The sequence below is a fragment of the Rousettus aegyptiacus genome, unplaced genomic scaffold, assembly GCF_014176215.1.
Source record: "Rousettus aegyptiacus isolate mRouAeg1 unplaced genomic scaffold, mRouAeg1.p scaffold_m13_p_4, whole genome shotgun sequence".
NCBI classification, from domain to species: Eukaryota; Metazoa; Chordata; class Mammalia; order Chiroptera; family Pteropodidae; genus Rousettus; species Rousettus aegyptiacus.
In genome coordinates this window covers 132,337,243-132,351,239 of record NW_023416307.1, presented here as the reverse complement: position 1 = coordinate 132,351,239, position 13,997 = coordinate 132,337,243, and the positions used below count along the sequence as shown (strand labels likewise).

The following is a 13,997-nucleotide window of genomic DNA, read 5'->3' as shown; positions in this document are numbered from 1 at the left end:
GGCAGAGCTTTTTAATCTGGCCTGCACTATCCAATATAAGAGTCACTAGCCACATTTATTTTTTAAATTTAAATACATAGAATTAAAATCAAATAAAACTCATTTTCTTAGTCTCTCTCGCCAATTTCAAGGGCTCAATAGGCACACGTGAGTAGTGGCTACCGTACCAGACAGTACAGATGCTAGAACATTTCCAGCATCACAGAGACTTCTTTTGGGTGGTGCTGCTGGGGACCCTGTTTTGTGAAGGTATTCATTTAGGGGCTCGTAGGTTGTGTGAAGTCCATCCTTGATGTTTCCGGTAGGGCCGGGCAGCATTTTGCAGATTCCTTCTTAAGCCTGAATTGTGTTTTTTTGATATCCTGGCAGGATGCTCGTCAGAAGTTCCGCTCTGTTTTGGTTGAAGCAACGGTGAAACTGGACGAACTGGTGAAGAAAATTGGCAAATCCGTGGAAGACTCGAAGCCCTACTGGGAGGCGCGGAGGGTGGCGCGGCAGGTAAGATAGTCCCGCAGGCTTCTCCTGCCTCTGCCCACCACCCCACCCATGCTCAGCTGCGCCTTCTCACGCCTGTGTCTCCCTCCGAAAGTTAGAGGCACGAGTCCAGTGTGATGGGGGATGGCCAAGCCTTTGGAAACAGCTGCATTTGAAGTCAGCCTGTTACTTTTCCTCCCCGCACAGCCCGCCTTTGTTCTAGCTCTTGATACTATTAATAGAGTGTAGATGCTGGCATTTGGATGGCCCTGTGAGTGGGCACCACTTTTCTGCTGGAATTGGTGCCCAGGTCCACTTCCCAGGCAGCTGGGCCAGCTCCTGCGGATGAGGGGAGGGTGGGCCAGAGGCCAGGCTCGTTCTCTGCCTTTTCCTGAAGATTACCTGTCAGGCAGTGGGAGGAAAACTTCCTCCCTCACATTCTCCTCCCTGGTTTGGGAATAATTAGCTATTTGCTTCTCTTGAAATATCAGTTCTTTGTTCTGAGAGTCCAAATAGGCAATTGAGGGACCAAGACCAGACCAGGGGAGGCAGAAGGGAGCTGTGGTCAGGTGATAGCTGGGGCCACGTGGAAGTCGGTTCTGGTTTCAGAGTATGTCTCCCTTGGATGGCCACCGCTGTAATGCAGGGTGTGCCTGTGTCACCTCTCAGACTCTGCTGGCCAGGCCCTGTGAATGGGGAAGGAAGAGAACCCTGACACTTGCTGACCAGTGCCTGCTACATGCCAGGCCTGGGGGCTGTTCACACACCTCAGCCCACTTGGCCTTCATGCTCGGTGTCCCTTCAGCGAGGATCGCCACTCAAAGCAGGCCTAAGCAGTTGGTCCAGACTGTAGTTCGTGTTCCTGTTGTGTGTTTATGTGATGGAAGACGCTGCATCTGAAAGTCTCCACTTGTAAGAAAATGTGTAGTGAGCAACAGATATTTGAGCACCAACTGTGTACATCGCGTGCTGGGCACTGTAGAGGAGAGAATGTGGAGGGCGGCGGGGGGGGGGGGTATAAACCCTTGGGAACCTAAACCCCAGAAATCTAGGAACATGTTAAGATCAGGCCCTCCTAGAGTGAGGGGCCAGGACTTGAGCATTCCTCCTCTTTGCCCTATCCCTATTAATTTTCTTCTCAAGGGATGCCCTTGATGCTTTGATGGTTCTGTTGTGATCCTAGCTATGTTTTGGGTTTTGTACTCTGAACTCTGAGCTGAGCATTTTGGTTGGAACCTGCCAGATATATTGCCTTTATTCTAGACAGAATGGCCATCTAAAACCCTTTCTCCTTCTGTGGCCTGGTGACCTGGCAATACAACGTCAGAGCGCCAGTGACTTGTTGATCCACAACAAACCCTGAGCAGCACCCTACCCCCTCAGCTTTCCACCTCCCTCAGGGCCCCACTCAGGCCTCTGGCTTTCCAGGGAGAAGTCCCCTTCTCCAAAAGGTACTCGTCAGTCCCCAGAAGCTCCAGAACCCTGGGCATCCTCTCTCCAAAGTGCCCACGTCCCATCAGTCTTTCAGGCGCCCTCCCAGTTGGGCTGTGTCCCACCCACTGCAATTCAGGGCAATACTGTTCTTGACCTAAAGTTGCAGTAGGAAGGGTTAGGTTTGGGGAGAGGTTTCTTATAATTTGAATATTGGATCAATACCTAGGAGGTCGTGAAATCTTCATTCCTAAAAGTCTTCAACACTTGAACTTGTTGTCTTCTGATTCTTTCGAGCCCACAAATGTCTATTGAAAACATCTGCGTGCTCATGTCTTGAGATGGTTTGAGAGGTCTGTTAAAGCAGCCCCTCGGGGTCTGGGCAGTGGCTTCCCTACCCGGGTTTTCCCCACCGCTCCCCTGAGCTTGGGTTTTGGGGCAGGGCTGGCTAAATGGACCTACGCATTCAGGGTCCTCTGAACGCTGGCCCATCAGGTCGCCAGCTCCTGACGATGGGCGGCATCCGCTTGTGCCTGTGCCGATGTGAGATGTGCTCCCACCTCCAAGTCTTTGAACTTGCTGTCACCTCCGTTTGTTGCCTTCTTTACCTTGGAATGTGCACGGTCCACTCCCTCATCTCCTTCAGGTTTCTGCTCAAATGTCGCTTTGTCAACGAGGGCTTCCTGGGCTAATGTTTAAATGAGAACTGTCAATCAGCCGTCTCCTGCACCCCCAGCCCTCATTCCTTGATCGGCTTTTTCTCCATAGCACTCCTCACCGCCTGACTTGTTATCATTTATTTGTTTGCGGTAATGAAGCGCCACAGGGATGGGGAATTTGGTCTGTTTGCTTCAGTGCCATGTTTGCAGTGCCAGCATACAGAAGGCGTTCAAACACTGAGCAAACGAAAAATGAACCAATGAGCGAATGATGTGGTCTGGCCACCCACAGACCAGCCATTTCTCCCACCATCCCGCCCCCTCTTGGCATTTCGAGCTTTTCCTCTCCATTGCCCCTTTACTCGCCAACTCTTTCCTGCCCCCACGTAGGTAAGCAGAGGGGTAGGAATATGACTGGCAAATTCGGCTCCATCTGGGTTGGGTTTACTCAAATCTAATTTGGTGGGCGGGTCCTCAATTGGTTGTGACACATCCGGTGTAGATTCGATATCATTCTTTTCCATACCCCGGTCTTTGATGGGAGCAGAGGTAGGAGAGAGCTGGGTTGGGTGGGTTCCACTGCTAGGCAGTAGTGAATTGTGGCATTGCTCCTTGTTCTCATCCCTTCTCTTGGCCAGTGAGCACAATGATCATAACAATTACTGAGTCTCATGAACAAGCCACTGAGTCATCAGGTCTAATTAGATAATACCTGGACCCTGGGGGCTGGTGACTGACTCACTGACAGCTGGCAGAGGCCAAGGTGAATGCTGAGGGAATCCTGCCTGGCTTTGTGCCCATAAACTCTCCTTTAAACTCCAGCCTTTTTGCAGGTGGGGCAGGAAGATGAAGGGTGGAGAAGACTCAGAGTGACCCCTGTCCCACAACCCCAAGGGACTTTGTTGGTCTTTAGCTGAGGACCTGGAAGGATGCTCAAAGGCTGAGGCTGGGCACGGATGTCACATTTCATCTCCGCGGATGGGAGCCGTCTGGGCTTGGGCCAGGTGGCTGAGTCTGTCTGTGCACCAGCATCCTCTGACCTTCCTGAGGGCGAAGGGGTGGGGACCGCCTCCAGCTGCTGCCTAGTGGGGCTTCCTGTTTTTTTCCTCTGGTTTTACTCCACCCCCTTCCTTTCTATCTTCACAACTCCCTCTGACTGTGTAGAGCAGGCAGGGTCTCTGAGACATGGCCTTCAAGGCATCTTCTTCCAGTGCATGTCATGAGGCACTGCATTTCCCAGAGCCTCAGCATCCTCGTCTATGAAGCTGTGATGGTCACAGGATCAGCCTCTTGAGGTCATCCTTAGGACTTAGAAGAGATAATGTGTTTGACGATGGATTACCTGCATGAGCTTAGGTTTCAGCTCATTAAAAAACATTTTGTTAATAGAAAATTTAGAAAATAGGCAAAAAGGAAACAAGCTCCCATACTTTCTGATAATATTTAATGTTTATCTCTTTTTTAAAAAATAAGAGGTCATACTGGTGGTTTTATAATATGTCTGGAATGCCCATGTCCATCCATCTAGAGTCTCAGTGGGATAATGGAGACTTAAACGGGAAAGCCTTTTCCAAAACTTGGCTATCCATAGAGTTTACAAAGATTTGTAATTGTCAGACCAGTAGAAATTGTCTGCCGATCAAAAATGCTTTACCTATATTGTTCCTGATGCCAACTCATTTTCCTACTGATGAGTCAGATTCAATCCTGTGATTTTGGAAATCCAGTCCAAATTCTTCCAAAAAGAGCTAGAAGGTGGCTTTTTTTCTTTTCATCCTGGACCAATGTGGGTGAAGAGACCTGGCTTTGATTTATTTGAGAGTTTTTGTCCTTGAGTTAGAGCTTGTTTTTAAGGCAACGTTGACAGATCTGCCAGCCCATCTGGTCTTCAGTGTGTGGCAGGGACATTCAGACAAGGGGGTGCAGCCCACATGACTCAGGAAAACCTGAATGGCAAGAGTGTTTCTTGCCTGCTTTGCTTCCTGGGTTCTTAACTGGTCTAACAAGGGCTCTGGGCCTGTCATTTTATCACCGCCAGCCCCATCCCTCGTAATTGTTTTCTTTTCAAAATTCGTGGTAAACCGTATGTAAGATTTACCATTTTAAAATGTGTAATTCAGTAGCATTAAGTAATTCATATTGTTGTACAACTGTCACCACCACCCAGCTCCAGAACTTTATTTTTGTAAACTGAAACTTCGTACTCATTAAATGACTTCCCATTTTTCCTTTCCCTCAGCCCTTGGCAACCACCATTCTACTTTCTATCTCCACGAATTTCACTACTCTGAGTACCCCGTATAAGTGGAATTGTGCAATACTTGTCTTTTTGCGACCGATTTATTTAATCTAGCATCATCTCTTCAAGGTTTATCCATCTTAAAGCGTATATTAGAATTACATTCCCTTTTAAGGCTGAATAATATTCCACTGTATGTATAGATCACATTTTGTTCATTCATCTGGAAATGGACATTTGGGCAATTCTTGTTATTTTTAAATGGTTGGAATGTGTCAGAAGAGAGCAGAGCGCTTCGCTAACCTGAAGGGCAGCAAAAGTGCAAAATAATGAGGGTTATTCAGTGCTGAAAGTTGCCTGTTTTGTGTTTATGGGGTCATGTGAGTTCATGTTCTATATATTTAACCTCCTTTAAGGAAGTAGGTGATTGGGGAAACATTTGAAATTTGTAGAATGACTCAGCTATGGACAACTAGTAAAGCTTAGCCTCTGGAGCTGGACTGCCTGCGTGTTTTTTTATTTTTTATTTTTTTAATACCGCCTATGTTTTAATTCCAACTCACCACTTGATAGATGTGGGACCTCAGCAGGTTACTTATTCTCTGTGCCTCAATTTCTTGACCTGTAAAATGGAGTTGTGTATCACTTAGCTTTTGCTGTGAAACAAACCACTCCAAACTTAGTGGCTTAAAGGACTTATTTAGCTTATGATTTTTCTGGGAAGTTTTTCTCATTTTAGGTGTGGCTGATCTTATGCATATACAATCAGCTGGTGGGTTGGGTGGAGTCTGGCTGATCTCAGATGGCTTTACCCCTCGAGCAGTTGGTTGGTTGTCAGCTGAGGTGTCAGGGGTGACTGGATCACATGTGTCTCATCCAGCAGTTTTGCATGGGCTTCTTCACATGATGTTTGGATTCCAGGAACAAAAGGTCAAGCCCTTTTCAAGCCTCTCTTTGCATCACTTTTGTCCTATTGGGGAGAGTAAGTCGCATAGCCAGTCCAAATTCAAGAGACGGGAAAAAGTAAACTACTTACAAAGTATTATAGCCATTTTTTTTGGCAAATTACCATAGTATTAAATTAGCACATGCAAAGAATTTGGATCGAAGAAAAAGAATGTAAGTTATTCTTATTCCAGACATAGTTTCTGTCAGACATTGTATCTTTATGCTTAATCTGCTATCTTAAAAAACAAAAACCACCACCACCACCACCACCACCACCACCACAAAAACCTGCGGATAGGAGGAACAGAGCTTTGCCGTTTGGGAGAGAATATGGAAGATGTAGAGACTATGAGGACAGAAGGGTGACCCCAGGCAGGTTGAGTACATGCTGAGTTGCTCATTGAGGATAAAACATGCCAGAGGATGAGGAGGAAATAGCTGACTTACCTTTTGCCTGCTCACAAGCCTGCTAAGCACAAGCAGATAATGTGAGAGAGCCTCGAATGGTTTGGGAGTCATGCCTCCCAAGAAATGAAAAAGGTCAAGTGCATTAAATCCCCTGAATTCCTAGGTTAAGCATAGAGGAACAGAGTGCAGTAGTATTCCTTTGTTGGGAAAATTCTAGATGTTGTTAGCAGAAGACCTTCTTTAAGTGGAGAATGAGAGGCCCAGGACATAAAGTCAAGGATATGTCAAGTGTGAGTAATTACTCTCTTTACTTGTCCAGGGATTTTTTTTTCCTTCTAATTTATTATTTTATTCAATGAATATTTACTTCGGTTTTTTTTTTTTTTTTCTGATTGTCAGACACTGTTTTAGCTACTTGTCAGGAACAGAACTGAGACCTTGACTCTGGAGCTGACATTCCCCTCTTAGCAGCCTTATAAAAGTGTGTGGGGTGGCATGCTTGGGGCAAAAGCAGAATCTTTGTTACTGATCTGGATTAAAGGGTAGGTTTTTCCCTCCTCCATTTGGAAAATGGAGTGAGACTATGGGAGGGTCGCTGTGGGCCAGTGGATTGGCAGATAAAAAAGTATGTTTCAGAGTATTTCCTGAGCATTTCCCCTTTGTCTGACCTGGCCATCGTGGACCGTAAAATGTGCTGTGTATGTTCCAGGAGTGCCATCTGCACACATAAGCAAGGTGGTTTTAAGGAGAAGGTAATTACAGTCCATTGTCATTACTCACGGTAGCTATGTTCTCTGACATTACCATGGACACTGAATTAACGAGGCATTGCTCCTAGTGGGAGTACAAGGTCAGGTTCCTGAGAGCCTCTGGTTGCATGTTCATCAACCGATCCATACGTAATCTTGTTTTATGTATGTTTCTCTTTAAAGACACCTTAATACACACACACACACACACACACACACATACATATATATTTACAAATAATAATGTATTTCTTTTTTATTTGTTTTTGGCTTAAAGCAACATAGATATATATTCTCTCACAGTTCCAAAGGTCCAAAGTCCTAATATTAAAGCGTTGGCAGGGCTACATTCCTTCTAGAGGCTCCAGAAGAGAATCCATTTTTTTTTTTTTTTTTTTTTTTAAATCAACAGTTTCTAAAGGCTGCCTTCGTTCTTTGGCTCATGTGTACATTATTGCTTTATAAGAAAACACTAGCCAAGAAGGGTTGAATATTTTTCTGACCCTGGGCGACGTAACTGCAAATTTCTTTGGCTTTCAGCCTCACACAGTGTTGCCCGCTACACTTTTTAATTGGTTGTGACCTCTACCGCATTGATGCCAAATGGAGTCCACAAATTTAGCCACTTTTCCATAGTTCGTTGTGCACGCGTAGACTTTATTTTAGTACTTACTGCAGTGGCCTCTAGTACAGATCTGCAAATTTCCTCTTCCTTTTTCTGGATGTACCCTATTGTTGATTCATTTCCATTGAACTCACAGCCAGCAGCACCATGACTCATGCCTTATCCAAGTGACACTTAACTAAAATGTATTTTTCAATGTGAAGCGCAGCACAGCCTTCTTGGGCTTAGGAACACTGGACAGCACTTCAGCACAAAGCTTGGGGGCCTATTTAAACAACTGAATCACCAACAAAAAAGCACAAAAATGTAAAAAATGCGGCACTAAACAGACTGTGAGATGGACAGTCGTTTACAGTATAGGAGCTGAAAGAAGAGTGTCACCTTGTTAGACCTCAGCTGGGAAGGTGCATGGCGAGTGACTCAAAGTTTTTGGTACTGAGTGTGGGTCCAAGAATGACCTTGAAAGCACCATAAATACTGATCTTGGGGTTATAAATAAATTTTAACAAGTAGGCAAATTTGCAAATATGCAGTCCGTGACTGGTAAGAATTTACCGTACTCACCCCGTGAAGAGCCCTGTGGGGAGGCTCGTTTGTTAGAGAGCTGAATGAACCATGTGGTGTGGGTGTGGACATAGTGGGGAAGAAGCAGGAGGAGTGAGGTCACACTGGTTGTGTGTGCGTGTGTGGCCTGGGGACAAAGACACACCTAATCCTTAGAGCACAGGAGAGCAGCTGGGTAGAAAGGACAACAGCTGAGATCAGGGAAAGAATTCAGTGTGGATATAAGTATGTATGTAGAGAGAGAGCCTTAGGCACGCTGAAGGACAGATAGGGAAGGAACCATGTGGTCAACGGAGGAGCACCTGGCAGCCTCGGCCTGGCTTCCAGACTGGGTTGAGAAGCTGCAGAGCAGCCACAGTGGGCTCTTGGCATATGGGGCTTATGTCGTATTTGAGAAGTCGATTAGGCGTTGATGACCAGTGTCGTGTCCTGATATTCGTAGCAGCACCATCTCTTGAGATCTCTGCTTTAGGCCCCATGTGTACTGTTCTATGTAGGGGATGTCGTTTATCTTCCCTTTTCGTCCCCATTTTACAGATGAGGAAACTAGTCTTGGAGCCCAGAGACCATTACTTGGGCCTTTACATAAACCTTCCTGGTGTTGTGACCTGATCTGAGAGAATATGAAGAGAGACTTTAGCAGACTCAGTGGTTAGACAGCTGCCAAGAATGAGTCAGAGGGAACTCCAAGGTTTTGACCTGAAGAGCCTGAATGACCGGTAGGAAGTTGAAAGAGAGTGGAGATCCAGCTTGGAGAGAAGATGTTGAATTTACTTTCCTGAATGTTAAATTAATGTCTGGGTGCCTCTGTGGGAATTTTATCAGCAAGACTGTAGGGCAAATGGGCGGTGAGGGTTTGGGAGTCAACGATCTGAGGTGACAGTTTACTGGAAGAAAGGGTGTGGAGAGAACTCAGTCAGAGATTAAGGCTGCAGGGGAAGAGGAGGGGGAAGTAATTTTAACACACTCTTTGTGTACCAAGCACTTTCTTCAGTGCTTTACATACATGAGTGAGGTAATTTTTTGCAGAAGAGGAAACAGGCTTAGAGAAGTTGAGTCATTTTGAGGGCTCCCCACATCCTCAGTTGTTGAAGATCTACTAGGTACTCAGACCTGTATGTAGTACGAAGTCCCTTATGTATGTTATCTAGTCCTCATAGGACAGGGCAAGGTGGTATTATCGTACTCTTATGGAGGGGATAATAACTGAGGCTCAGGGAGGTAAAGGTAACGTGCCCACATCACAGACCTTGTGAGGAGAGGAGCAAAGGTTTGAACTTGCATCTACCTGGTTCTGGCTCCTGCCTGGTGCTTGGCACGTAGATGTTTAGTGACTATCGGAAAGCCTGAACCGTATACTGACACATCTGAGGGGAATAGGTAAGAGAAATAATTGACTTGTTGGGCTAAAGGAAGATTTTGAGTTCATCTGTGCAGTTAGTCCCCTGCCTTTTCTGCCCAGGGGTAACCGGGAGGCTCTTTTGTTCCAAGTAATTTGGGGCCCTTTGAAACCTTTCCTCATGTTACTCTGCACTAGTTCTCCTGGGACTTCAGTGTAACTTCGTCATGCCTCCCTTCTTCCCAGTCACTTTCTTTTCCTCTCAGCCACTTTCCTGCCTGGGTGGCAGTTCTCAATGTGGAGCTTAGGTCAGGAAGTCGGGTCAGTGACGTCCATCCCCGTGGCCCTGATCATGTTCCCACTGGGTGGCCACAGGCCAGTTCCTGGGAACTGCGTCATCCCGGCTGCCCACAGTAAGGGCAAACAGCTGAGTGATGGGGCACCTGTCGCAAAGCAGAGTTCCATGGTGATTTATGGCTAGAAGGGAGAACGGACCGTTAGCTCTCCCTGGCCTGCAAGTCTGTGTCCTGCCTTACACTCTTGGTAGGAGATCCTGGGGAAGAAGCAACTGCATTTTAGAAGGCTATAATCTTGAATCAAGATGGGATCCATGTTGAGAGTCGCAGCTTCTGACCCATGTTGAAGGCTCGTGATATAGAGTAGGTCTTGAGGCTTCAGTTAGAAGCCCCCCGCCTTTTGGATTCACTGCACTTCCTGCTCAGCTGGCTCTGCCTCCACTCCCGAGCCCTCTGCTGGGGCTGGCACAGGAAGTCTTGCTGATGTTAAGGTTTTCTGTCTTGGTGGTGCATTGGGCCACTTGCATTTGACCCTTACCTGCCTGGCAGGTGACAGGAAGCCAGGAATGCAGGGCTAGTTGCAAGCAGGGGCCCAGTCAGGGAATAGTAAGCCAGAGGTGCCACCCGCCATTACCTTGTCAACTGGGAGCTTCGTCAGGCACAGTTCCCTTTTCCTTGTCCCCTTTTTGCCTTTTACCAAGGCACAGCTGATTCTCGGTAAGTGCTGCTTGGTGGACGACATGCTGCTGCCTGAAGCTAACAGCTGTGGTTTGTCACCATAGTTTCGTGGTTAGAAGGGAAGCTGGATGTGTTCCTTGCTGTATCTAAAGCCATGAAGTTCCTTGGTTGTTTCTTTTTGTCGTCTTCTCTCTCCTATTTTCGATAAAATTGTTGTGTTGACAAAAAAACACCCCCTTCCTTCCCTCTCTGAAAACCACTAGCATTTCCTGGAAAGGAGTGGCAAGTGACTGATTTCTCAGTTGAAGAAAATCAGAGTAGGGAATGTATTTAAGCCCCCAGTTTTGTCAACATGCGTAGGCCTTTTTATGTTGCCAGGCAACAAGATTTGGTCCCCGGCCAAATGGTGACTTTTCTCTTGAGCACTTTTGGCTTACCTTTCTGTTCCCTTTTCTCACCCAGGGGATCCCCTTTGCCCACCCCATTTTCCTCCTTTTCTCTTCCACTCCTCCCCCAGGCTTCCCAGCATGAAGTCATATTCTCTCTCTTCTCCATGAAAATCTACCCTTAAGGGTCTGATGGACTTAGTCACACTGAGGAGTAAATGACCTTTATGGCTCAGAGATTTATGGTCTCTGGATGTTCAAGTAGTTTTGCTTTAAAAAATTCCCACAGCCTAGGATGCTCTGCTTCTAGTCTGGTGGGGACTGCTGATTCCCATCTTGGGGTCTATCACATAACAAGAACTTCTTGACATGTGCGTGATGGAAATGACACCCATTACACCAAGAGGAAAATACCAAGAAGTCCAGGTCACAGAAGGTCCTTGTGGAGTTTAAGCCAGGGGTATGGTTGGCAGGCAGAATACAGGCCACTCAGTTAAATTTGAATTTCAGGTCATTTTTAAAAAATATAGCTCCTCTCCATACAATATTTGTGATATACTTAATTAAAAACAATCGTTTACCTGAAATTCAGATTTAAGTGGGAGTCCTGTATTTTTATCTGCCAAATCTGGTAGCCCTATGAAGGACGGAAGTTAGTGGTTGGTGGTTAGTCGTCCGCTGAATGAGGAAAGTAGTTTTGGAGTCAGCTGCCCCTTCTCAGGGTTTCTGAATTCTCAGTATGTGGAGCTGTGGAGGATTCTGGTCCTGGCTTTGCCATTCCTTAGCTTGCTGCCCTGGGTGGGTTCGAGTGAATTCATACATGGCAGTGTTCAGTACAACTGACAAGGACTCAGCATGCCCACCCCACTGTTCTAGGGATTTCTAAGCCTGGCTTTGCTAGGAAGAAATGGGGTTTCTAGGATAAGTAGCCCAGTCTAAGTTTTTTCCTGTCTCCCCCTGACCCTCACTAGCTTAATTGTCACGAGCTGGTCAGCTCCTGGCAGAATTCTGCAGGGCTCCATGAGAGACCACATCAACTGGGCCTCTTCTGAAGAATCTTCCAGAATGTGGGTTCCTCAGCTGTTCTTTCCACTGACTTTTCCAGATGCTGCCTGGCATCAGCTCCCTTCCAGCTTCCTCCTCTTCCCCATTCTTGAGTGCCTTTCTTAGTATGATCATTTATTTGTTTATTCATTTTTTTATTTGAAACTTTCTTAGGCACTAGAGAGCTTACATTCTCCTATTGCAAAGGGTCAAGAGTTCTTCAGTGAAGGCAACCATCAGCTTTGGTTAGGAAGCCTCACTTTGTATGTTTCCCTTCTTAAAGAAGTGGTTTAAATGGAAGACAAAGATACCATTTGTTCATCAGTTTATATCCTGCCTCAAGTGCATTCCCAGCCCTTGGGCAAAGCACCACACTGCAGAGAAGGTGCTGGGCCTTTTTTATTTCTAAAAGTCGTGTCTGTCAAAATCTTTTAAGAGTCTCTTGTTCTTTGAATTCAAGTCTCTTGAGCTCAGGCTCAGGCCAACGGAGGGAAGGTTCTCTTTATACAGAGAAAACTGGGAGGTCTGTTTTCACACTGATCCGGGCCCTCCACCAAGGTGGTCAAAGGCAGCTGGAGTGCATTCTTCTGAGAGCAGCTATTGGAAGGAAGTCATGGGGTGTGAGGCACCGTACTGGTTCCTGTGTTCCTCTTCTGTCTGGCCTCATCCCATCATCTAAGTCTGTAAGAAAATATGCAAATGAGGTTTTACAGCCTGACATTCTGAAAATCACATTGCCTTGTGCACAATGTCATGGCCTCATCTTGTATCAACTAGGAATTGCGTTTGGTTGCAAGTCATAGAGGACTCAAAGCAATGGTCTGAACAGACAAGGACACCTTCTGCATGCGATGGTTAATTTTATGGGTCAGCTTGGGCTGGGCCACAGTGTCCAGCTGTGTGGTCCCATGTTACTTTGAATGTTCCTGTGAGGATGCTTATTAGATAAGATTCACATTTAAATCGGTCGATTCTAGTAAAGCAGATTGCCCCCCTTAATGTGGGTGGGCCTCATCCAGTCAGTTGAAGGCCTGAATAGAAAAAAAGGTTGACCTTCCCCTGATTAAGAGGGACTTGTGTAGCAGACATGTTGCCTTTGGACTTGAACTGCAGCATTGGCTCTTCTCTAGATTTCCAGCCTGCTGACCCTCCCTGCAGATTTTGGGCTTGCCAACCTTGATAATCACGTGAGCTGATTTCTTAAAATCTCTTTTTACATACGCATCCTTTTGGTTCTGTTTCTCTGGAGAACCCTGACTCATACAGCACTTCTGTCCCTAGGTCAAGCGCAGTCTGGCTCAGCCCCTCTCGTCCTTTGGCATCTGCACTTTTTCCGTGTTGTGCCCCAGTGTGTGCCCTTCCCCCGCCCCTGCCATACTTAACATTGCTGGGTACGTCTTGTTGTCGGGCTCGCTTCTGAGTTCATCGTGGAATGTTTTGCATCACTGAATATTCTGTTCTCTTTGTGATGTTTTCCTCCCCAGGCCGACTCGCTCTGTGATGTTCAGAACTGTGGCCACCAGCCACGTGTGACTACTTGAATATAAATTAATACACTTAAATAAAACTAAAAGTTCAGTTCTTCGCTGTCACCAGCCACATTTCGAATGCTCAGTCACCACATGTGGCCCGATGGCTACTATTTTAGGACAGCGCCCATAGAGAACATTTCCATTATCGCAGGAAGTTCTATTAGCATTACTTAGCTTTTCATCCTTGGCCTGATTAAAATGAAGACACAGGTTAGTGTAACTTCTAGAGACTCTGCAGTCCCCCTTGCTCGCTAAGCTTTCCTTCAGCTTTGCCTTTTTGAGAATTTGACGAAAGTTATGGATCTCATCCTCTGAAAACACATGCGTATGGGCGTGGGGGCATAAATTATAAACATGGTTTCAGGGTACTCATCAGCTCCCTTTAAAGGTTATCCACATTCTGTGAGTTAACCACGAACTAAAACTCCATAATGCTTGCTTATATAACAGCTGATACTATTCTGCTTACTGTATGCCTGTTCTAAGCACTTTATCTGTGTTAACTCACTTCTCAAAGCAATTCCATGAGGTAGCATCTGTTGTCATCTGCATTTTGCAGATGAAGAAACTGAGGCATAGAGTAGCAAAATCAAATCCTTGGGTTACCCAGCTAGTGAGTGGCCAG

General features: G+C 46.2%; 1 protein-coding gene across 1 annotated transcript in view; it reads left to right on the top strand.

Annotated features, from left to right (window-relative positions):
• The window catches only part of SH3BP5 (SH3 domain binding protein 5), a 61,454-nt gene that overhangs the window by 23,862 nt on the left and 23,595 nt on the right, over window positions 1–13,997 (top strand). Inside the window, exon 3 of the mRNA XM_016140250.2 lies at window positions 370–498. Coding sequence (XP_015995736.2) covers window positions 370–498 — 129 coding nt within the window. The remainder of the gene's footprint in view (window positions 1–369; window positions 499–13,997) is intronic.